The sequence below is a fragment of the Malurus melanocephalus genome, unplaced genomic scaffold (assembly GCF_030028575.1).
Source record: "Malurus melanocephalus ecotype Western Australia unplaced genomic scaffold, MMel_1.1 scaffold_184, whole genome shotgun sequence".
NCBI classification, from domain to species: domain Eukaryota; kingdom Metazoa; phylum Chordata; class Aves; order Passeriformes; family Maluridae; genus Malurus; species Malurus melanocephalus.
In genome coordinates this window covers 1,348,764-1,371,827 of record NW_026623416.1, presented here as the reverse complement: position 1 = coordinate 1,371,827, position 23,064 = coordinate 1,348,764, and the positions used below count along the sequence as shown (strand labels likewise).

At 39.8% G+C, this 23,064-nt stretch overlaps 1 protein-coding gene across 2 annotated transcripts in view; it reads right to left on the bottom strand.

The window, feature by feature from the left end:
- The window catches only part of RNF38 (ring finger protein 38), a 101,251-nt gene that overhangs the window by 69,841 nt on the left and 8,346 nt on the right, over positions 1-23,064 (bottom strand). The window contains exon 1 of one of the 2 annotated variants that reach the window (XM_057373079.1): positions 18,259-18,328. The exons of the other annotated variant lie outside the window; for it this stretch is intronic. Within the exon in view, the coding sequence (XP_057229062.1) occupies positions 18,259-18,307 (49 nt within the window). The 5' untranslated portion in view covers positions 18,308-18,328. Of the gene's footprint in view, positions 1-18,258; positions 18,329-23,064 lie in introns of those variants that run through there. 2 annotated transcript variants of the gene reach the window in all.

Genomic DNA, 23,064 nt, shown 5'->3' with positions numbered 1-23,064 from the left:
GAGGAGACTTTTTACAAAGATATGTAGTGACAGAATAAGGGGAAATGGCTTAAAATTGAAAGGCAGCAGATTTAGTTGAGATATTAGGAWTAAATTCTTTATTGGGTGAGGGTGCTGAGGCACTGGCACAGGTTGCCCAGCAAAGTTGTGGATGCTCCATCCCTGAAATTGTTCAAGCCAAGTTGGATGGAGCTCTGAACAATCCGGTWATGGGGAAGTTGTCTGCCCACAGTAGGGTTGGAACTAGATTGAGACCCCTTCCAACCCAAGCCATCCTATGATTCTTTCATGCTACATTGGGGATAGCCTAAACCAAACTCTCCTTTCTCATTGCAACAGCCTTAAAGTAAGTATATACACAGCCACTATTTCGAATTTTATGCCATGTGTTAATTTAGTCTCCTTGGCTGAAAAATGTGTTCCTGCCACTGCCATTGAAAGGCGCAAGGGTTCACAGCTCTCACAGTGCTCCCTGCTGTGTATAAAGGCAGCAGCCCACTGTTGAAGGGCACCTCTTGGTAGGCTGATAACATCAGTAAACGGCCTGCAGTGACACCCACACTTGACACACAACTCAGGCAGCAAGCACACTGTAGTTACTTATAATTCCTTTTTCAAATCTAGAAAATGTCAGTGAGATTTGTACATTAGGGTCAGGGTCCCTTTTGTTTGAGTTAAGCACAAAGCTACACATTTTATGAGCTCTGTAGGTAAGAAACAGCAAGGAGGTTTGACTCCCTGTCTTTTCAACAAGTTAAATGCATTCCCCCTATTAAAACTCACTGATCGTACCTCAAGACAGAACATTCAAGCAAATTTTTAAATTATGCCAAATTTTCTATGGAATTAGAGAAAGTTAGGTTTTATGTGGGTATCTGCACCAACTGCTGAGTGGGTTTCTAACTGCACATACAAGCAGAAAAACAGATTCTCCTTGCTCAACTGATACATGAAAGAAACATGCTAAGAGATCATCAGAAAAGATCTGAGGAAGTAGATAAAAGTTTTAAAAAGTAAGACTTCATACATCAACCGTCAACACATACTTAAAATAAACAAATTAGGAAAAATACTCCAAACTCTCCCAAGTGCTTTCTAAACTTGTTAATTTTAAATGTTGCACATAACAGTTCATGATTACAGTTCATAGAAACGGTGCAAATAAATACAAGTTGTAAAGGTCATAGAAGCAACATCTGCRTTCTGTCTATAAACCACAACAAAGGATACACATACTTAAAAACAAATCAGAAAAAGCAAAATAAGAAAGACTTAAGAAAGACTTAACAGTTATGCARTTTGGGGGAAAACGTTATACTTTCTCAGGTTCTTTTCTTGAAGAAATGATGTATGTATTCAGGAAGGGATGTTATTTAGTTGATTTTGGGGKTTTTGTTTCTGTTTTGTTCAGGGGCATTTTTGACTGTTTGTTTTGGGGGGGCACTGCTTTTTTTTTAGGGGCTTTGTTTTAGTGTGAGGTTTTGTTGGTTTTCTTGTTTGGTTTTTCTTTCATAAGAGTGACCGAACTTATTTGGATTACTTGACTTTTAAGTAGTTTCTTCCACATGAATTTTGYGTGCACCTCACAAAGAGGCCTTGTCTCCATAACAAAATTCACAACTGTATCTATCCTGAAATCAGTTTCAGGATCTGGAGATATTAAAAAAAGTCCAAGTGGACACTGTCCAGGCCAACCTGCTCTAAATGATGCTGCTTTAGCAGAGAGGCTGGACTAGATTACCTCAAAATATGCCTTCCAATGTCAACCATTTTCTGATACATATACACTGGGAGAGCTTACTTTTGGCTAATTAAAGAAGCCATCTGCTCCAAAACAGGCTACACTATCCCAAGCAAACGTGGAATTTTAAAGCTTGCCACACCCCTATAAGGACAACTTCCCATGAAATGCCATTATTAAAAATAACAACAAATTATTCAAAAATATCATGAAAAGCTATTAATAAATACAGTTTAAGGTATTCAGCATATTATCTGATCCAATTAATGATCATTTCCTCCTTCTCCCACAGTATATCTAAGTACAGAGCTTGTACCTGTATTTTAGATGACTTCTTTACAGGTGAGGCAGACTGTTATTATATATCCCTGCTCCACAGCTGTATGTCCTCCATGCCAAATAAGCCCCAGTCCCTCAGCCTCTCCTCTGAGTGCAAGCACCCCAGATTCTGTGCTGCTTCATAGCTCTCTACTGTGCTCAGCCCACTTTTTCATCATTTTTTCTCCTACTGGGTCATCAAAAATGGATGCGTTAGTCCAGCTGCAATGCAACGAGTGCTAAGTAAAGAGGAATTGGTTTGATTTCCTTGTTAGCTCCTCTTAACACAGCCCAGGATGCTGTTGGTCTTCATCACTTGCAGAGCGCACTCTTTGTTCATGTACGGCCACTGTCACCCGGGATCTCTAAGAGCTTTTTAGCAGAGCAGAGCAGCTCCATAGCCAGTCAGCTCCTGTCTGAGGCAAATAGCATGTCCTGCTGCCTATGCCTYTGCTCGATTTCACCACTTTTCTAGCCTGTCTAGATTGTTCTGGGTGGCAGCCCTTACTTCAACTGTATAAACTGCAAACCCAGACTGGAGTCATTCACAGATTTCAATGATGTGCATGATCAACAGCTGAACAAKATGTGGAGACATTAGACAGATTTCAGGAAAGACACCTGTGACAYAATATTATCTGGAGGCCAGTAGTATTACCCACTARCCACTATTTTCCAAGCTCAAAGATCTAGCCAGTTTTTCACTCACAGAATCACCGATCAAATAATCACAGAATATGCTGACTTGGGAGGAACCACCAGGATCATTGAGTCCAACTYCKGGCTCTGCACAGGAAATCCCCAAGGATCACTCCATGTGCCCAGGAGTATTGTCCAAATGCTTCTYGAGCTCTGTCAGGTTTGGTGCCATGACCATTTCCCTGRGGGGAGCCTGTTCCAGTGTCCAACCACCCTCTAGGTGAAGAAACTTTTGCTAATATCCATCCTAAACCTCTCCTGACACAACCTGAGACCGTTCCCTTGGGTCCTGTCACTGGTCAGTGGGGACATCAGTGCCTGCCCCTTYTCCCTCTCAAGAAGTTGTAACTGCAGTGAGATATCCCCTCAGTCTCCTCTTCTTCATCCTGAACAGACCAAGTGACCTCAGCCATTCTTTGTACAGCTTCCTTCAAGGACCTTTACCATCTTTTTTACCCTCATTTAGTAGTTTTCCATCCATCCAGATTTTATGATCCCAGCTTGGATGCAAGGATGCCATGGGATACCATAGCAAAAGCCTTGCTAAGAATCAAACCTCTACTCTCYCCATCATCCATAGATCTCATAATTTCATCACAGAAGACAACTAGATTGGTGAAACCTCTTGTTTCATGTACCTGGAAATGGCTTCCAAGAGACTTTATCCCACTTAGAATAATGTAGTCTACTTCTTTCAAAATGGGGGCTACTGTGCTGTTCTGTTTCTTTTCTTAACTAATTAAAGATCCATATCACATTGASAGAATGCACTCATTCTCCAGCCAAGGCATAAGGAAGGCTGTAAATGTTTTATGAGACTTGTCTGATCATATAAGTAAACCTGTAATACATAAATAACAGTTAAAAAATTGCTAAGGAGACTCCGCAGCACTGCCTTATAATTTCTAAGTCAGTTCCTCTGACAATTGCACAGGATCCATGTCTTTTGGTACTGCAAGGTTTGTATCTTCTCTTGGTGTGCCATGCAGAGCTGTAGCATGATCTTGCTCTGCTTTAGTTTTATAATCTGCATTTAGAAGAGCGAATGCCAGCTTTTCGCCAGCAGACACTGCAAGAGAATGAATTGACTCATGGCACTGGACCACAGGATTCAGCCCTTGAATGCCTTCCTGTACTTCTAGTGTGTAGGCTTAAAGTAACGTAGGTTGTTTTATGGAGCACTTTGGGAACATTTAAAACTTTCTGATAAAGCACCAGAGCTTACCAATATGTTGACAATCCTGGGCAGATTGCTTACTTGACTGCTCTGTAATTAGTGAGAACTCCCTGTACAAGCCAAGGCTGGTACAACAAATATGCACTTGACCTCTTCTAATTTTTGGTTTGTATGGTCTCCAAAGAAAAATCACACACCCACTACTGTCAAGCATACTTAGCTTTTAAACAATTTTGGAAAAGGCATGTGAGTTCCTCTTATTCAAAACTCCATGGATCTTTTTTTTTTTTTAATGTGTTTTTCCCTCATAGGGAAAACTGATAATAAAAAGCAAGACTTCTAATCAATAAGAATAATATACAAACTTATGCCATTCCTGTACTCAAAATTACATCCAAACCCATGGGACAGTTACCAGCTTTAGGAGAGGTCACTCAGCTACGGTTTGAATGACAAACAATAACATTTTTCCTGTTTTCTGCCAAATAGAAAACACTAAGCTGAAGAGTGGGAATGGGAGGGGGAGAAAGACAGAGAGAGAGAGGGAGGGAGAAAAGGACTTCAACAAAAAATCCAAAGGCTTTAAGAGTTGCAAAAGAGTGCACCAACATAGAAAAAAAAACGCCCCACATATTATTTGAGAGTCAGTTACTGAAGTCAGCTGTTCTGGCTGATGGAAGCAGAAGGGCATCGAAGACCCAGAAAACGCAAAGTTTCATTTTAGAGCTAAAAGTAGAGCAGGTTAGGAAAAACTCAGCATTATTTAAATTGGAATCTGCCAATTAGTTAAAACCATTTGGTTCTGACAACATTTCAGTGAGTTTCCATTGGTCCCTCACCATAGCAGTCCCCTGTGGCCTGCCAGCCAGGTTCTCTATGAGTCTGGACCACCACTCCCAGGCTGTGTCTCTGGGGCCACCTGCAGGACTTGCCCACGACTATTCACAAATGCCATAGTAATCAAATCCTGCACAAGACCTTGGTGCTTCCCTCCCCAGCATATCCCATGCCCTGATTAGGTAGCAAGTAACTACTGCCTAAGCAAGTTCCTATTGTCATACCTGCTTCTGCATGCTGGAGGGAAAGAATGCACTAAACTTCAAAATGTGGTAATACAATCATAAAAAGTACAAGGGAAACACCTGCTAGAAAATCTGCCTGATCAGTTAGAGGGCCAGGATGTCTGGGAATCGAAAGGTAGATCAAATGAAAAGTTTCTAATTTATTTTAGAGAAAAACAAGTTGTTTTTGTAAATTGGTTTGAGAGGAGCCAGTTTTTGGGTTTTTTTTTATGGAGTGAAGTGCAGTTTTAGCTCATAGCCTTACCTACCTTCCCCTTTAAAGAAAAAATGTTCCATGCAATGTAAAAAAWTCACAAAAACAGTCCAACAGCAGAAACACATTTTACCTCTAGTGAAGCACCAAGAATTTCTTTGCTTGTGTCCTAAAGCTAACCTGGCAGTTCCTGAGCTTGTTTGGAGACTACAGTCTCTTTCACCTGGACAAAAATTTAGAGCATTGGAAAAGGCTTTTCCCTGACACAGATGRGTATGAGAAACACCTCTACAGTAATGCAGTATTGGTGTTTTTCACATTCACCAACACTTCRTAAGCATTTCAGATACTAGACTAACATTTTCCAATAAAATGCACTGAAACTTGCATTGAAAGAAGTGCAGAGGAATAAAAGGCTGTACAAAAATTGATCTTTAAATCTTTTTAAATATAAAAGGACACACACAGAACTTCACCTGCAGCACTTCAGAAAGCTGCTGTACCATGGCAGTAGACAGCCACTGCACAGCAGCTGCAGCRTACAAACCTGCAGGGCTGCTGGCAATTCCAACTTGATAAATCTGTCAGTGAACCCACCATGAAAAGGAGGATACTGGCCATTAGAAATGCTACTTGCAAATCAAACAACCATGTATGTGACRTGTCTGCAGTCAGGAAAACTCCAGGGAGCAGTCTTTAAGTGGCCTCAGCCAAGTCTTTGCCACTGCGTTCACATGGAGCTCCAGTTTATCCAAAAGTCAACTAATATTCCTTWAGTGTTGATGCAGAATTTTGGTAGCATGTTGTTAAAGAAAATACCACTACAACTGAATTATGAACCATTTCAGTCTGCTTGATTTCTACCATAGTATGTGAGCAGTTTGATACCAACCTTCATAAAGCTGCAGCAAAACATGAACATTTGGTTTCTAAAAAGAAAAAAAATGCTTCAGATTGCTTCTAACACGAATTCTATCCTTGCCAACGTTTGTCAACCTCAGACAATATCAGAAAGTTGGTGGTGTATAACAAAGAAGCAAATAAAAAAAAATAAAAAAACCCTGTGCTTTCCTTAGTTTTCTGAACAACTTTCAGAGTCACAGTAGCTGCAATGGCCAGTTACCAAGGACCTCCAGCTAATACTGCCAGAAGTGACAAAACAGCCAGGTCAGAAGTGCCCACTGATTTCCACAGCACACAAAAAGTGCTCACCTTAATCAGTAAAACAGCTTTGCTAACCCAAGGTGAATTTGTAACGATCTACAAGACCAGAAACTGTGTAGCTGTTGCAAGGTGTGATCTGGGTAATTTTCCTGAAGTGCTTCACTTCTGTCTATGTCTTCTGCCAGCGTCCTGTGCAAAAATGTCCCGAGTTCGTTTCCATATGAAAGCTCTGGTGAACAGGCTGCTCATGCCACCTCCAGACAGCAAACTGCTCCCCACAGTGCCAGACTGCCCTCCTCCCCCCACAATCATTTCTGCTGCTAAAACCTAAAATTCTTATACATGGTACTTAASAAAAGCTGTGTGGAGAAGTGGCAGTAAGTAAAAGTGGCCCAACACATCTTTTGTCTGGTAGGTCACTCTGGAATGACATGAGCTTTTTTTCTGGCAGCTCTTCTTTCACACTGAAGGGGAAAAGTTCTTACAAGGTAAAGTACTACCTCAGCACTTAATTAAAGAATACACGAACAGATTTTCCTCAATGATCAGCAATTTTCACTGCTGACACATCTGAATGTGTGCCTTGGTTGGACCACCTCATCTATTTGGCACTCCAGAGACAGAATATGCATTTTTACTTTATAGATTCATCAGAAATACCTCATTTTTCAAACAACTTCTTTCTTTTTCCCTTCTTTCCTAAAATCTACTTTTGTCCACACATTAAAGGGCTTTAAGAGCTTATCATCTCAAAGGAAAAACAAGCATATRACCTTGCCTTCAAAAAGACTGTCATAACTAAACAAGATGTATCTGCAGTAAAGCTAGCTRGTTTGGTTTGTTTTGATTTTTTTTTTTTTTTTGAGCCAGTTAAATCTTGGAAGGTTTTTGTTGTCCCTAGAGAAATAGTTCACACTCTCACAGCGGGGAACCTTGTGTCAATTCTTTTTTCTTCAYGGAGTGGGAACTTTTTTGGTGAGTTACATGTTAGATTACACTTGCTTACTGATAAAGTTTTCAAGGGTTTATACTTCTCAGCAACATGGAAACTTATGAACAGGATGACAAATTCAAATCAAAGCCATTCAGTCAAAGCATACCTCTCACCTTCCTTCACAAGATTCATCTACATGTTACAAAAAACCAGTCAGAAAACAGTATTTCTCTGAAAAGCTGTCAATTCTTATTTAAATTCCAAATTAGAGCAACTGCTGACATGCTGAAAAAAGAAATAAAGCTTAAATTTGCCAGATATATTACTAAGATACAAATGCTTCAGCACAAATATGTATTTACTTCAGGTGTCCCTCTTCTCCAAAGAGCTTACCATGAGAAGATGCCTTCTCCAAAGCAGAAGGTGAGATACTCCACCTAAACTGACCTTCATCTATAGCCCTCAACTGAAACAACAGTATTTTATTTTCACCTCCTGAAGTTAGCATAAAGCAATTTCTGGTCAAATGTTTTTATTTGGCCTTAAAAATCACTTCCAAGTATTAGAAAAGAGAGCACTTCTGGAAGAAAGAGAAAATTTTTTGGARGTAGGAACTTCCCATTTCATGCTGCAGAGAAAAATGTTAACAGCTTTTTTAATGTGGAAGAAATAATCTACCATTATTGCTGATTACTATGGAAACAATTCTACCCTGAAAAAGACAAAGATTCTGTGAAAAAGACAAAGATTCACAGAATCACCGAATAGCTGAGGTTGGAAATGGAAGGGTCTGCTGGAGGAGGTCATCTTGTTTGAGCCKCACTACCCAGAGCACGACACCCAGATGAGTTGTGAATATCCCTAGGGTGGAAGACTCCAAAATCTCCTGGCCAACCTGTGCAAAGGGCAGTCCCTCTCTATGTTTCCTGATGCTCAGAAGGAAGTGCCTGTGTTTCAGTTYGTGCTCACTGCCTCCAATCCTCAATCCCACAACCAGAGTCGCCATAACTGAAGAAAATACAATTACTGCTTTTTCCTCCAAATTTCAGCTGTTTTGGCCGCTTCTCAAGATAGAATGCAACCCACAAAGGAGGATGCAAGAACAGAACATACTCTCCACTTGCTTTAGGGCAAGAATGTACTGAGGTAGAAGAAAATGAAATTATTCCAAAATCCTACTGCTGCCTGCCTTTTTGGAGAACAAGGAAGTAAATCCATTGATTCTTATTTTTTTCCAATGTACATTTGCAACCTTCTCAGTTGCAACATCAAAATATAAAAAGGCATTTTTATCCTCAGTAGGAGGTAGTATATCAGAGGAAAAGAGATGTATAGTAAAAGAACAGTTAGCTCCCCAACCACACACGTACAGACAATCGAAAGCTGTGAATTTAGAAAACATGCTCAATTTAAAAGCTAAATTAACTTAGAAAAGTTCAGTGCAAGAACTAGAAATKACTATGCCCCAATTCTTTTTTCCTTCTGAAAAAAGCATAATTTGGAAGAAACTTGGTGAACTTACTGGGTTTTAGTAAAAGTTCTGAATYCACAATTTTAACAATGCACAATCAAATAATTCCAGCATATATGTGACAAGAAATAGGGAAGGCTACTAGCCTTGAAAAACAATTGTTCATTAGAACMTGGAAACCTTAAAAAATCTTTCCAAAAAATGTTCTCTTTTTTCAGCTTGCTGTTTTCTGTGAAGTTTCAAGCAAGAGCACCATAGATACGAAGTASAGGATCCAACATAACTGACTGCAAACAGAGATGTAATGCTAGAGATGCAATCAGTGTAAAGACAGAATTTATGTACTTATACAAAGTTGTCTATTCTCATTCTCTTAAGTTTGTCTGGCCTCTTATATATATATATTTGTGGACTCTTGCCTCAAAGATTCTATTTCTCAGAAACTTAAAAGTCCAATTAATTTCAAAGAGAAAACCTGAAGATACTATGTACTGAGACAAGAGAAYAGATTAGGTTTCAGCACTGCTCGAAGAAAGAAGCTGAGTGCTATTTATTGCACATACCAATTGCTAGCTCAGACTGTCAGAATTTTGTTGTGAGGTCACACATGAGCAACAGAGACCTTAATCTGGCCTTCACTATTTATTACTAGGCAAAATGAAGAAAGAATTCAAAGACATTTTTAGTACAATGTGACTTTAGCCTGCAGTTAGTAAAGTCTTTATACACAGCAAATGACTATATTTGATACAGAAATGAAGAACACAGATTAGCCAACAGCACAATCTTTCCAGAATTAATATGCCTTCTGAATCACTCCCTACATGAAACAATCGTACACTTAATTAAGCTAATAATCAGGGTATTCGGATGAACGCTTGTATTTGTAACAGGTGATTTGCCCAGTGCTGAGTGCAGCATACCCACACTAGAAAAAGTCTACTGCCTGAGGCTGGGCAGGCTGAGGGTTAGACAGCTCACCACACTCACTAGGAGGCTAAAAAGAGGATGCCAGAGCAAGGCCTAAAAGCTTAGAAGAAAGTCAGCTGGTAGCAGCAACACTCTCACAGTATTTCAGTTCCACAGCAATACGCTTCCGTCTTTCATCAGCTTTCAGTGACTGAGGTGTGAAGGTTACAAGAGAGCTGAATTTGTCAAGGAGGCAGATGCAGAGCAGCAAAAATCAAAGGCGTACACAACAGGTTATGCTCAAACCTGGCAGACAGCATAGTGACATGGAGCAAGAACGATCAGGACGTGAAGAAACCATAAAAAGACCATTATGTTTTAACTTAAAGAAGAGGCAACTAAAGAACACTACACTTCAGTCTAAAACCATGAAGTCATAGGTTTACACAACAGCAAGAAATTCAGTGATCAGACAGGAAGAACATCTCTGAAGACTACAGGAAAGACATACAGAAGGGCATAATGTATGTTAGGAGTGCAATTTTGCAAATRTTCTAAAAGAAATTACCAAGAAGGAATTTTCACACACAAGGAACTGGAAAAAGTATGAAATGTATCTGACACGAGCTAAAGATCATAAGAATTACATAGTTCAATAGTATTATATAACAAATATTATAATAATTTTTGGGATAATCACACATCATAATATTTAACCTGCAGTTTTCTAACAGAAGGTGTTTTAAAACTGAAGACTTTACCTGGACAAGAAGTTGCAGATGCTGCTCACAGGAGAAAAACGGGAGTGGAAAACCTTCGGGTAGTTTTGGAGTTCAACTGCCAGAATGTTGAGGAGCTGAACTGTGATCATTAAATAGACTTTTCTGACTCAGAATGGAGAAACAGGAAAACTAAACTACAGGACACAAGTCTTTTGAGTACTCTTGAAAGTTCATCCTTTAAGCACRTATCACACATAACTGCTTTAACTGTTCATTTTTCTTTCTTAGCCCCAAATGTGCAGCAATGGTTTGCTACTATGACTATATCTGCTATCCCATTGTACAGAAATAACAAAATACTCATTTCTCTCACTACAGCTGTTTTAAAAATTTCACTCATCCTCCTTTGTACCTGAGGCATATTGCCAAATACTACAAGACTGACAATGTGAAGTTAAACAACTAGCCAGCAACCCAAACCAACTAGCATGCTAATGATAATGAGTATCTCTCACCAGAAACTTCTTTTTAATGAAAAGTGTTATTAATGCCATCCAGACAGAATACTTCAGCTTCCTCATCCATCAGAAGACTCAAATATTCACTCATTTCTTAAGGTGGACAGCAAGCAGATGTTATGTATCAGAAAGCTTAGAACTCCAGTCAAAGCTTATTTGGAAAACATGAAGGACGTGTCTGCCACATTAAGAACAGCAACTCCCCAGGGTGAATCCTTTTGCCTTTTCTCTTCCCGCCAGCTCAACTGCAGATGCAAGATATGAATCCTGCCTGCAGCACTTCCACTACTGCAAAAGCCCATATGAGCTTAGTCCATCCTTCTTTTGTGTCACTATTTCAACRAGAAGTCAGTACATTCACAAGACCATTGTCAGAACATAGTTTACTTTGCCTCCGAAAAACGAAGTCCTTAGAACAGGGAGACTGTCCTAGGTGTAGGTGTATCCCTACCACATTCAGTTACATTCAGGAAGCTTTTTGTAGACAGCATCGTTTAAATCTCATTTAAGAAATTTACAGTTGTTTGCAGTTGTTTACCCTGCAGTATAATTACCACCTGCCTTTTGTTCTCTGTTTACAAGACAAACAAAGCAGACATGAGAYATACTTCTGGTATTACTAATTTCAAGGAAGCAACAAGTTGATTTAGCTAGTGGACAGAATCCAGACTTCTCAAGCAGGTGAAAAAAMCACAATCCAAAATTGGAATACAGCAAACAGCTGGAAGCACTCCTCAAAGGAAACCACTAGATTTGTGGGGTTTTTTTAAGATCGTCCAATCTCCATCCCACTCYAGTGCAATTATAGCTTTGTATGCTCTGGATTAACAGCAAGATTTTCTATTAAGATAACTCTTAGAAATGACATGGAAAAGAGGCAATCCCAGCAGCGGAATGTGGAGTGAACATGATCCCAGAAAGCAGGGGAAGGAGAGATCAGTAGATTCGCGAAGTCATATTGAAAAAGCGGTGATGGGTTACTATAAAAGCTTTCTAATTATTCATAGCAATTAAAAATCAAGGCTGTTGACCCAGTTACTTATCATTTTAAAGAGGGAAAATAATTTAAGTAACTTCATAAGTAAAAGCAGGGAGAGGGCCAAAAAATACCTTCAAGGAGATGAAAGGAGGAACAAGAAGGCAAAATCATGATTGAAATCAGAGGGAGTTACTCTATGCAACCTTTGTTCCCATTGCCAGGGCACAGCCTCCACATTTCCAGAATATCCTCAGGACATGCTCTATTCAGGAGCAAGCAGAGCAGCATGCTGCCAATAAAGTAAATGAGGAAGACATGACCCAGCCAGTTCCACAGACAGGCAAATATGCTTGATTAACTGTGGGCAGAATTGTTCAGCTAAGGAGTGTTTATCCTCATCTGTCTAACATGGTTCTGCAATTAATGGACAAGGCCTTAGAAGTTTCAAAGCAACCTATTTCAAAGCAATCCTCATTTTCTAGTTTATTAAAATCAGCAACAGGCACAACCTGGGGTCAAATGGAAGAAAAATACAACAGAATTATGACAGGATTTAACAAGAGCAAGTGAGGGGCAAATAAAGTTACTGATGAAATTCTGTGCCAGTAACTACAAAGGAGTCCACAGAGCAATTAAAATTATCCCAGTTACGCTTGTGGACTACTTGTGGTCCTTTTGCCTTCTCCCCTTAAATTGAAACATTCTATTTGTTCATCTGTTAATTTTATCGGAAGTTCTGCATTGAGAATTATCAGAGAAAGAATACAGAACAAACTGAAAAATACCCCATGGTTTCCAGGTTTTGGAAAACTCTTCAGTATTTCTGTGTTGTATCAGTAAAGCTGCAAGACAGAATAGCACCATCAACAGGACTGAGAGCAGTCATTCTCAGGAGAAGAAACTCCTTAATAGACACTGTGTGGTTACTGGACACAAGCAGTTTTCCACAGCCCTAGTAGTCCTGTCAGACTGGTAAGTGCCGGAACAGGGCAGACCTCAGGCTAGACAAAATCTGACCCCAGGCAAGATAAAATTTTATGACACTTTCTCCCCACTCTGAAAGCAGTCTGCTTGATTACCAGTTTTTCTTTTTTGCACCATCAATTTGCAGCACTTTGCAAAATATAGCCTCTCCAAGTAAAAGGATCCTGCCCCACAAAGAAAAAAGCATGGCATTTCCTGGCAGTTATTTCCTGGTTCACAAGCCCAATACCAAGCCTATGACTTTCCTGCAACGTGACCAAGCATCAGTTGGTTGTCATCGATTTCCAGCAGTATACAAGCATTAAGGGAAGGTTAAATTTCTTTAGCTTGCTTAACACTCAGCACATGACAGACCCTTCTGGCCTCAGGTACCCAGAAATGGAAACCAGAAKAAATAACAGCAGATAGCATCAGGGCTACAGAAGTCCAAAGAGAAGAATTTCAGGAGGAAATTATGACTTTATTCCTTTTTCTTCTCAAGACACCCAGAGATGCTGGATGGTAAGATAAGTTGGAACACAGGGAGACATTAGGAATTAGGATCTGAATATCAAGGAGATAAACAAGGGTGTATGTGGCCAAGACTAAACATGGGTAAAAAGCAACTGAGGATAACTCCTCCCAGAAACAAGCTCAATCTGATTAATGCTAAAAGATTTCCACTTCTGCTAACAGTTGGATGTCATAACCTCTTCAAATTATTCTTTCAAGAGAGCCCAGCACAGAGCTGCAACTAAAGTAAGTGCTCTCAACACAATCTCTCAGAAAGACTGAAAGCCTTGCTTAGCGCTCCTAATAGACCTAGGTCCAGATCTTTCAAGAGCCACTTTGATAGAGAAATTCAGATTTTATAACTCAARTATCAGCAGTTTGCCTCAATAAGCCATTTAATTTAATGTTATTCCTCCTAGAATCAAACGGCTAAGCTATCCTCTGGATTTCTAGACTCAGATCCTCACTTGTCTAACTGCCAATGTGTCCACATTATTTTCATAACAGAGGCAACATCTTATGATGGGAAACTCGCTCAGTTTTTACAGGAAATTGTTACTCTCCAATAATGTCAACCATATTAAAAAGCTTATGAGAATGAACACTAAGTTGAAAATAACTGTGATGCCAAAATGTTTTTAATGAACAGTTCATTCTGTTCATTCTAGGGGGGAAGTGCAGTCAAACACTTAGTTCTGTATGATAGTGTTAATACACTTCTGTGAAATGATAACATGCTTCTGTGTGATAAGGGCAATTCAGGTTTTCTGCTTTTCACTTGATATGAAGGAAAYGCTGTCTAATATTCATTCTCCGCCTTGAATGTGGTTTACATCATATTTGCTTGCGCATATCAAGCACCAGACAAAAAGCACCAAGCCTGTACTAGTACTGTACAGGAGGAAAGCACTGGGKCTACATGAGCAAACCATACAGCAATAAGGTAAAATTTACATTCARTAGCTGAGGTTGGCATTTACCAGCCTGCAAGCTTATGCTTTGCAATATTATTTGGGGTTGGGCAGGAAGGATCAGTAGTAAAAATGAGAGATCTCTAGCTTCAGTCCCCTGATTTGTGAGGATTACTCAAAACTGCAGTTACAGAGTGCATAAGCTCTTCTCTTTGAATTGCGAACAATCTGAATCACATAAAGGAAGGTTAAGTTAAAAGAAACACCTGTACATGGAGGCCATTGTGTCTGTGAAATTTTTCATTCACTTTACATTACTGCAGAACTGTATTCAATGGAAAAAAAAAAAACTTTCCTTCCTAAGAAAACAAGTTTACTCTCTTTTTCTCCCAAGGTCCCAAGGATATATTCCTTCATCATTGATACTACCTCTACACTATTTCCACACAGGTAACTTTTATAAGTGCCATAAAATACAAAAAAAAAGGTCAATGCCATCACTATTTATTTACTTTTACAATGCACTTRTTTACTCTGTTTACTCTGCATATGCTAGTAGCCCTTTAAAGACTATCAAAATAGATTGTAACAGGTACAGTGGACGAGAAAGAGATAAAACAAGTATCACCTGGAAGTTACTACACAGACAGAAAAGTGACTGCATTCTCTCCCCGTTCATTTCTTGATCCCATGTTAAGGCAGCATTACCAATGCAGGAAATCCTTCCAGACTTTCCACATAAGTATCTGCAAGAACATCCAGTGAACCTGCACAGGTAATCCACCTCAGCTAGTGTTAGATCCACCTTCTGCTAGTGTTAAATGGCAGCAGCACGTTCATCCATTTTAGGAGTAAGATGGTGAGAAGCCAGGTGATAATGTGCAGCTACTTCTGCTATTCCAGCTGCAGCTTAAGAGTACACGAAGTTACGACCCTAGAAACACAGTTTTTGGGATATTCCTTACACTCTACATATCTAATAAAAGGGTGGATACCTGATTCAGAGCTTCATGACATCAATTAGATAAAACACASACACACAAGCCAATTGCTTCATGAACTCTGAAAAGACCAAAGCTGTCCTTATCTGCCATCAGGAAAGCAATGCCAGCCCAACACTCAGAGAAAACAGCACCAACAAAACTAGCTCTTGCAGCATGTCTTGATTTCACCTTCTTCTGTTTTGTCACAAAGGCCCACAGTATCACCCTCAATAAAAAGAAACATTGAAACACTTCTAGCAAGGGATTCAGAAGGTGTTCTTTAAAGAGACTGCGCATCATCRCAGCAAAAGCTTCATGGAGGGACAATCTACCTAAGTGTTCATGAAAAAGCCCCACACCCACTCATTCCAGTAAAAAAACGATCCCTTCAAACACAAATCAGAACATTTTCTTCAAASCATACAGATACCTTTGATAAGCCACAGCCTTTGGAAAGGCCAGAAATGGGCAAATTTTCAACATTTCAAATCTTCACCCGTACAAAATACAAGATGGGTCACCTACAGCAACACCAACTGATCCATACGAACACAACAGCTTTTCCTTGGTATGCAAACCAAGTGCTMCTTGGAAAGGAGCACTTTCTTATAAGCATGAGGAAAGAAAACATTTCTCTTTTCTTCTTGCTCATAAAGCCACATTCTTCCAGAAACATGCTGAGTAAAGTTTATTACTCTCTACTCCTGTCAACAACCTTGCTGACCCTTGTCCCTACATGAAAATGTTATCAAAGATTCCTCTGTCCCTATGATGGATGTAACTGTTTTCTGAAGTTTACTGTGAACATCACAGCCACTGACATTTTACCAGAAGATGTGTATTAGATAGACATAATCCATTTGAAATTGTTGCAAAATATGCTCGAAGATCTAGGTACTGTGCTTACAAAGACAACAGAAAAAGCAAAGAAATTTCCATCAAATGACAAAGCAGCAGGTCAGTCATAAGCAGATTTAACTGAAAATCACAGATTAGTCTGAACACTACTCTTTCCATTCCATTTATACAGCTGGATTATTTCTGCATCTTTATTAGTCCTGCAGTTGCTTTCTCTCTGACGCGTGGAGGGAAAAAACCCAACAAACCACAACAAAAAAACCACAAATACCATCACCACCACAAAAACCCCACGATTTTCTGGAAGCCTTTAGGGTGAAGATGAAAACCTGAAATCCCCGAAAAGCTAATCAAAAGACATGATACATCAATCTAACTACATAAAAAAGTTTTGGATTAGCATTTCATTTCGAATTTAAATTTTTCTTTTTATTTTTTTTCATAATTCCAGACCTTTCCCCAATGGCAAACTTATAAGTATATACAGGAACTTTATTTCTGACAAGTGAGTAATCTAGGGAACACCAGTAGAATTCATAGCCTTTATCTAGATCCTTCTGTATATACACTTTTCTTTTTTTTTAATAAAATGGCTGCAATGCAGTTCATTTTCACGTTTAGATCCAAGCTAAAGGATGAGAAACCCAGAAAAACCTGCCTTTAGAGTCAACTACAGTACCCTTTTCAGCTGTAGCACTTTTCTAGGCAGCAAACTGTYTAAATCATGAGCAATCGCAAACAAAAAACCACATGCTGAATTCATTCTACTTCCCTGCATTAGCTTTTCCACCCAGTTCATCATACAACTCATCTTGCTCCAGCACACCCTATGGAAAGAAGTTGTGTTTCCTTCTCCAAGCAACTGTCTCGGAGCTGTGACAAAATCATGAAACCGAACTCTTAGTGTAGGCAAAGGTCAGATAACATATACATACAGAAAATGTTTGTCTGCATTGGTTACCTATGTGCATAATGGCTTTCCAAGCCATCTTGTGTGGCAAGGTTTTAGTAGCTGGCTACTTCTACTTACAGTGACAACTTCTGTCAGGTGATGTCAGAAGCGTCCTTTATGTACAAGAGCCAGTGTAGCCAGCTCCAAAACAGAACCAAGGCCAAGCCCATGAGTGACAGTGACCGCATCTCTAAGAGAACAYATTTAAGAAGGAGGAAAAACTGCTGCACAACAACTGCAGCCAAGCAGATCCCAAAGTCAGTGAAAAATGTGGGAGAGGAGATGCTCTAGGCACTGGAGCAGGAATTTCTTCAGCAGCCCATGAAGAAGACCATGACAAGGCAGACTATCCTCCTGCAGCCGCTGAGGTCCATGGTGCAGCAGAGATCACCTGCAGCCCTCAGAGGACTCCACATATCAGCAGGTGCCCGAAGGAGGCTGTGACCATRCTGGAAACCATACCAGGGTAGTTCTTGAAGAACTGGAGCCCATAGGAAGGACTCATGCTGGAGAAGTTCGGAGGGACCTCACACTGGAGCAGGGAAAGAATGTGAGGAGAGGAGCAGCAGAGACAAGTGTGATAAACTGACCACAGTCCCACTTCCCTGAGCCACTCAAGACAGAAGAGGAAGAGAAGTCTGGAGTTGAAGTGGAACCCAGGAASGAGGGAGGGGTAAGGAAAAGATATTTTAAAGTTTGTTTTTATTTCCCATTATTCTTCTTGGACTTTTGACTGGCAATTAATTAATTTCTCCAAACCAAGTCTGGTTTGCATGTGACTGTACTTACTGARCCTTTGGTCATACTTTCTCTTCCTCGTCCAGATGAAGAGGATGAGTGATAAGAGTGGCTTTGGTGGGCACCTGGTATTCAGCCAAAGTTACCTATCTCATCGTAACACAACCTCCTTTCTGCACTAAATTTTATTTTAGTTTCCATATTGTCTCCTTTTTTGTGTTCTGCACACATGAACTATACTCTGGAAATTGCTTCATGTCTCCTAATTCAGTAACAGGCTACAGAGGTAATAGTGGATTTGGCCAATTCTCAGCTTGTGATATACACTTTAACTAAGTAAAGTATCTCATTGCCTGGTGGACTTGCCTGGCTAGTTATCACCCGTTCTCCCTCTGCTCCATCAGGAATTCCCACAATCCCATCACACTCTTACCTTTCTCAAGTAAACAAGACCCAGCTCTCCCAAACACTCCTACTACCATAGCTCCTTGTGCTCCAACTGATACTCATGGTAACATCTGAAAGCAAAAGCAGCAACACAGATGCACGTCAGCCAATACCTGTGACATATCCACATAGCTCAGCAGTTTTCAGTTTGTTTAGCAGCCAAAACATCCCTTTGATATGAAAACTTGGAGAAAGGGGACAAGTTACTGCAGTTACATCCAAGCTATATGGTCTTKTTAAGAGACTAACTTCTTCTGATGGGGATTGCCAATATTTTTATACAACTGAACAAACTACCACTGTTGCTCTTAATGAAGGCATACCTCTCTCCAGTCCAGAACACAGGACTCTCACATTTACGTAAAAAGTATACACACAGCCTTAAAGACACATATATAGTCCAGTTTTCTTTTAGGCATATTTCAGTTGAAGCCAAGATCTCATTAAGTAGCTTACAGAACTGGAAGAGAAGTGTCCCATTAGCTGGGTCATCCAGTCCCAATATACAACAGCATACTGCATACTGTAGACAAGTTTCACCTTTTTTTTTTTTTCCCCAAAAAAAAAAAAACCCCTTTAAGTTTACAATGCATTCAACACACATAATTCTAGGAAACCATAGAGCCAGTTTTAAAACCTTTTTTTTATACCTTACATAATGCACTGAGGCAATTAGAAGTGAAGGACTGCAGCCGTTGCCAAATGGCAGATCTTCCTAAGAGATACAGAGATAACTGTTTATATATATGAGATATCTAAGTTAGTGTGTCTGTCTGTGAGCACTTCCACATGCATGTGCTGTTTGTCTCCAGATGCAAACAAACTCAAAGTATGCGTGTCAAAAGGAAAAAGGTTAGAACTTAAGACACTGGATTAAACACAAGTATCTCATCACCAGTTCTGAACTCTTAAGAGTTCTTTAAGATCACCAGTATGTTAATAACTGTAATAGCCGGTGGAAAAATAGAGAATAGTCAACAGAAATGTATATGTAAAGGAGAGTTTGAATGAATAACAACCTTGTGACTTGTGATATCCATTTCTTGTTTCAGTACACTACCCTTTTCAACTTCAACAGCTTCTGGGTCATTTCAAAGCAAAATAAAGCTTTTTAATAGCCTCTCTATTGCAYTGAAGATCAGCCACTGGGCTTCTGGAAGAATGGCTCTTGCTTTTTGCTTTACAAATACAGATTTCAGAGTACAACTGCACAAGACTCYTTAAACATAGGCAAAAAAATCAACACAGACCAGTAGATTACACATTTAATTCTGTCTTCATTATACTTSATTTGTGAAGTTGAAGCATGACTATTTGTGGTTGATGATGAGAATTATGTCCATGCTTCTGAAGACACTAGAGCAAATCTGCTCCTCAAAACCTGCCTCCATCTGCTCTGTTTCACAATGCTTTTCAGAAAGCAACATCTGCAATGCTTGGGTGAATAAATTTAGAATTTAAGTTCTCGCCAAAGTTTTTCCAAAACAAAATATGCTATAGCCAGAGCAAAACTCCACGAGTTGAGACTTAACCAGAGATCAGACTGCCACATTTCTTTTTTTTATATGTACARTAACATATAAAACTCGACTTCCCCTTTTTTTAACTAACAATAGCAGGTTGCTTCATGTTCAAAAGCCTTTCTYGTTAACATCATAAAAATAAAGTTCTGAGCTCAGTTTTTCAGATCATAAAAAACCCTCACAAGGAATCTGGGCAGCTGAAGCAATACAGCATTTTGTTTACCAGTGCTGAGAACCACTTTCAAGTCCCATAAATGTGTCTCCCAGGACGTGATTTTTCAACCTCAGCTAGCTGTATTTTCCACTAGCACTCTGGGCAGCCCTGGAAAACAGGTAAACACATGCCCCAGTTTCCCCTCTCCTAAGACTTTGTGATAGCCCTCCCATTTTGATGCCACTGCTCCAATGGTAACATAAAAAGCTTCAGTGGTCATAAGAATGCTGAATGTAAAAATCTGCAGGAGGTACAATTCAGCCCACCAAAGGATTTTTACTGCACTTYGAAATCTGTTCCTTCAGCAATAGCCTTTAAAAGGACAAGCTTAATTGGCCTGGAAGGTAGCAAAAGCAAGGAAAATACTTGGAAAGCCATGAGAACAATCCAGGAGGTTCCAGCATGACTCCTCAAATGAGCTGAGGGGAGCACAAAATTTTGTAACACACGRAGCAGCAAACCCCAGAGAGTTAGGAAAAGCAAGATATATGTTTAAAACACAAATGTTTTTAGGAGATCACCTCTTAATTTCATCCCATGGACTGACTGCAAGGAAGAGGCAGCTGACACACACAATACAAAAAGGCACCACATGGGCCCCAATGTGGCTGAAAATTTCGTTTCAGTACCACATAAAGCAGTTAGGAACTTCAAATTTCAAGCTTATATAAGCTGGCAGTCTGCATAAGAGAACAGGCAAGTGTATTTGTAATCCATACTTCTCCAGATGCATTGTGTCTATAATGCAAGAACCATGAGGTTATCAGACCAAAATGTTCGTATTCATGAGTTATCCCATTTCTCAAAATAGGACAGACTCCCAGAATGAACATTTCAAAGTCACTTTTGTCAGAAAAGACCATCCTTGCCCCTTCAGACATACTGATTAAGTTAGCATAGCATAACTTCCTAGCACAGACTATACCTAAGCAGTAATGATAGTAGTAACTCCAAAGTTATGCCCAGTAAGTATCAAAGCATGTCAGTATACAGATATTCAACATGTCATACCAACTGCACTAAGCAGTATTAAAGTATCTTCACCTGCTACTGTCTACAGAGATCATAAGATCTTTGGGGGTGCTCTAGACCTTATTTTTCAAGACATGCAATAAACCTTGGACAATTATTTCTTCATCAAATTGTATAAATTCAAGACTTTTTGAATATCAAAATTAAAATCAGTCCAGGTGGCAATCTTTCAGGTATCTCTTTTCCAGACAATCAACCTTATTTTGAAAATCTGTAGAGACGTAACGAGCCATGACTAGACAYGGTACCTTGAAAACAAAGCTCTCTTACAGCCTCGTACAATGGTAGAATCATCTTSTAATGGAAACTATTAGACTGCTTTGTTACCTCTCTTGCTACTTGAGATGAAAAAAAAAACAAACTGCACAGCAGAAACAGAGACACACAAAGGTTCGGAAGAACTAAGTTACTAGAAACGGTTACCTCTCTACAACATCAGTCACAAACAGAAAATGCAACATTCAAAAAATAACTGTTACGAAACCCGTATTGCTGAACCCATCTCACAATTAATTTGTCTGGCACTTTCTGAGAAAGTGTACAAGTATGACAGCAAAGACAAGACCCAACATCCCCTAYACCTCTAGGACTGAAAAATAATAACAATTAAAGTGAATACTTATGTCTGTCAGATGAAAACAGACTGTCTGTACCTAAGCCAGCAAATAAGTTAGGAAGAAGGGCTGAGAGGCAGAAATGCAGCTCTGCTTTAAATACAAAGAGCTATTGATGCTTTACCCAGAGGCATTTATATATTAAATACAMATAACAAAAGATACTTTTGGGTGTGTGAAGCACATGAAAAAATCAGGGTTGAAAAAAACTCAAGTCTTACAGGACACTTGTATGCCGAAGCAAATTGAGTCCTCACCTTCACTTCTGACCATGTGCAATTAAACCAGTCCCAAGCTGCTGCTCCTCCTCTACTCACAATGCCTGAAGCAGGCATCCCCAGGCTAAAGGTGACATGCTCACTACACAATCATAGAGAGTTACTCATGCTGCAACAGACTGATGGATATCCCATAATCCAATCCTGCTGCTCAAACCAGGCCATTTTAGAGTGGTGCCTTGTCTGGCTAAGTTCTGAATCTCTCCAAAGTTGTAAGGTCYACCATGTCTGCAGTTCTCTGCTTAAGAGTGAAGAAAGATTCTTCCTAATAATAACTGCCAGCAATTCATATGTTTCAGCCCAAGCCCAATTCCCAGTCTCTCACACTACCAGCATGCAGTAGTCTGGCTCTAGCTTTTCTTCATCTGCTATAGGAGGAGGATAGAGGCCATTGGGGTGCCTCAGCTGGGATCTCCCCTGGGCCACCTCTTCAACCAGGCTGTGCAATCCTYGATTCCTCTACCTCTCCTCACAGCTTCCATGCTCCAGTCCAGCCACTACACAAGCTTGCTGCCCTTGAGCTCGCTCGCTGCACTGTCAGCACCCATGGAGCTGCCAGACCCCATTCCATCCTCTCTCAGCACACAGCTGTTCTGCCCAGTGCAAGACTCGGCCTTTGCTGAATAACGAAAGGTCCCCAATTCTCCAGGCTGTCAAGGTCCCTCTGGATAGCACACCTGCGCCCCAGCACATTCACTGATCCTCACTGCATAATGTAATCTGAGGTAGCTGAGCAACACTATTCCACCAGAGAGATACCTTGCTCCTTAACTGGGTTTTTTCCAAGTTTGGAAGGCAACACAATCCTAGTCACTGTTGTATCATTTTTACCATATTCACCACTTTCATAGCTCTTCCCTAATCTTTCATATGCCTTATTAAATAAAAAGCTGCTGCCAAAACACAATAAATCCTTCAAGTTCTTTTTCCTCAGGGTTCAAATTCTTCATTATTAATACATTTTTGGACCTCAYTGAATAAAAGCAGAATCAATAACCTATGGGAACTGACAGCAATTTAAAAATAACCTAAGAGACTGACAGCATTTTAAAAATTAAATTAAATTTCAGTAAAGAAAATAWTATTTCTCTACCTCATTCACTTTTTCTGTCCAATTCAACATGTCCATAT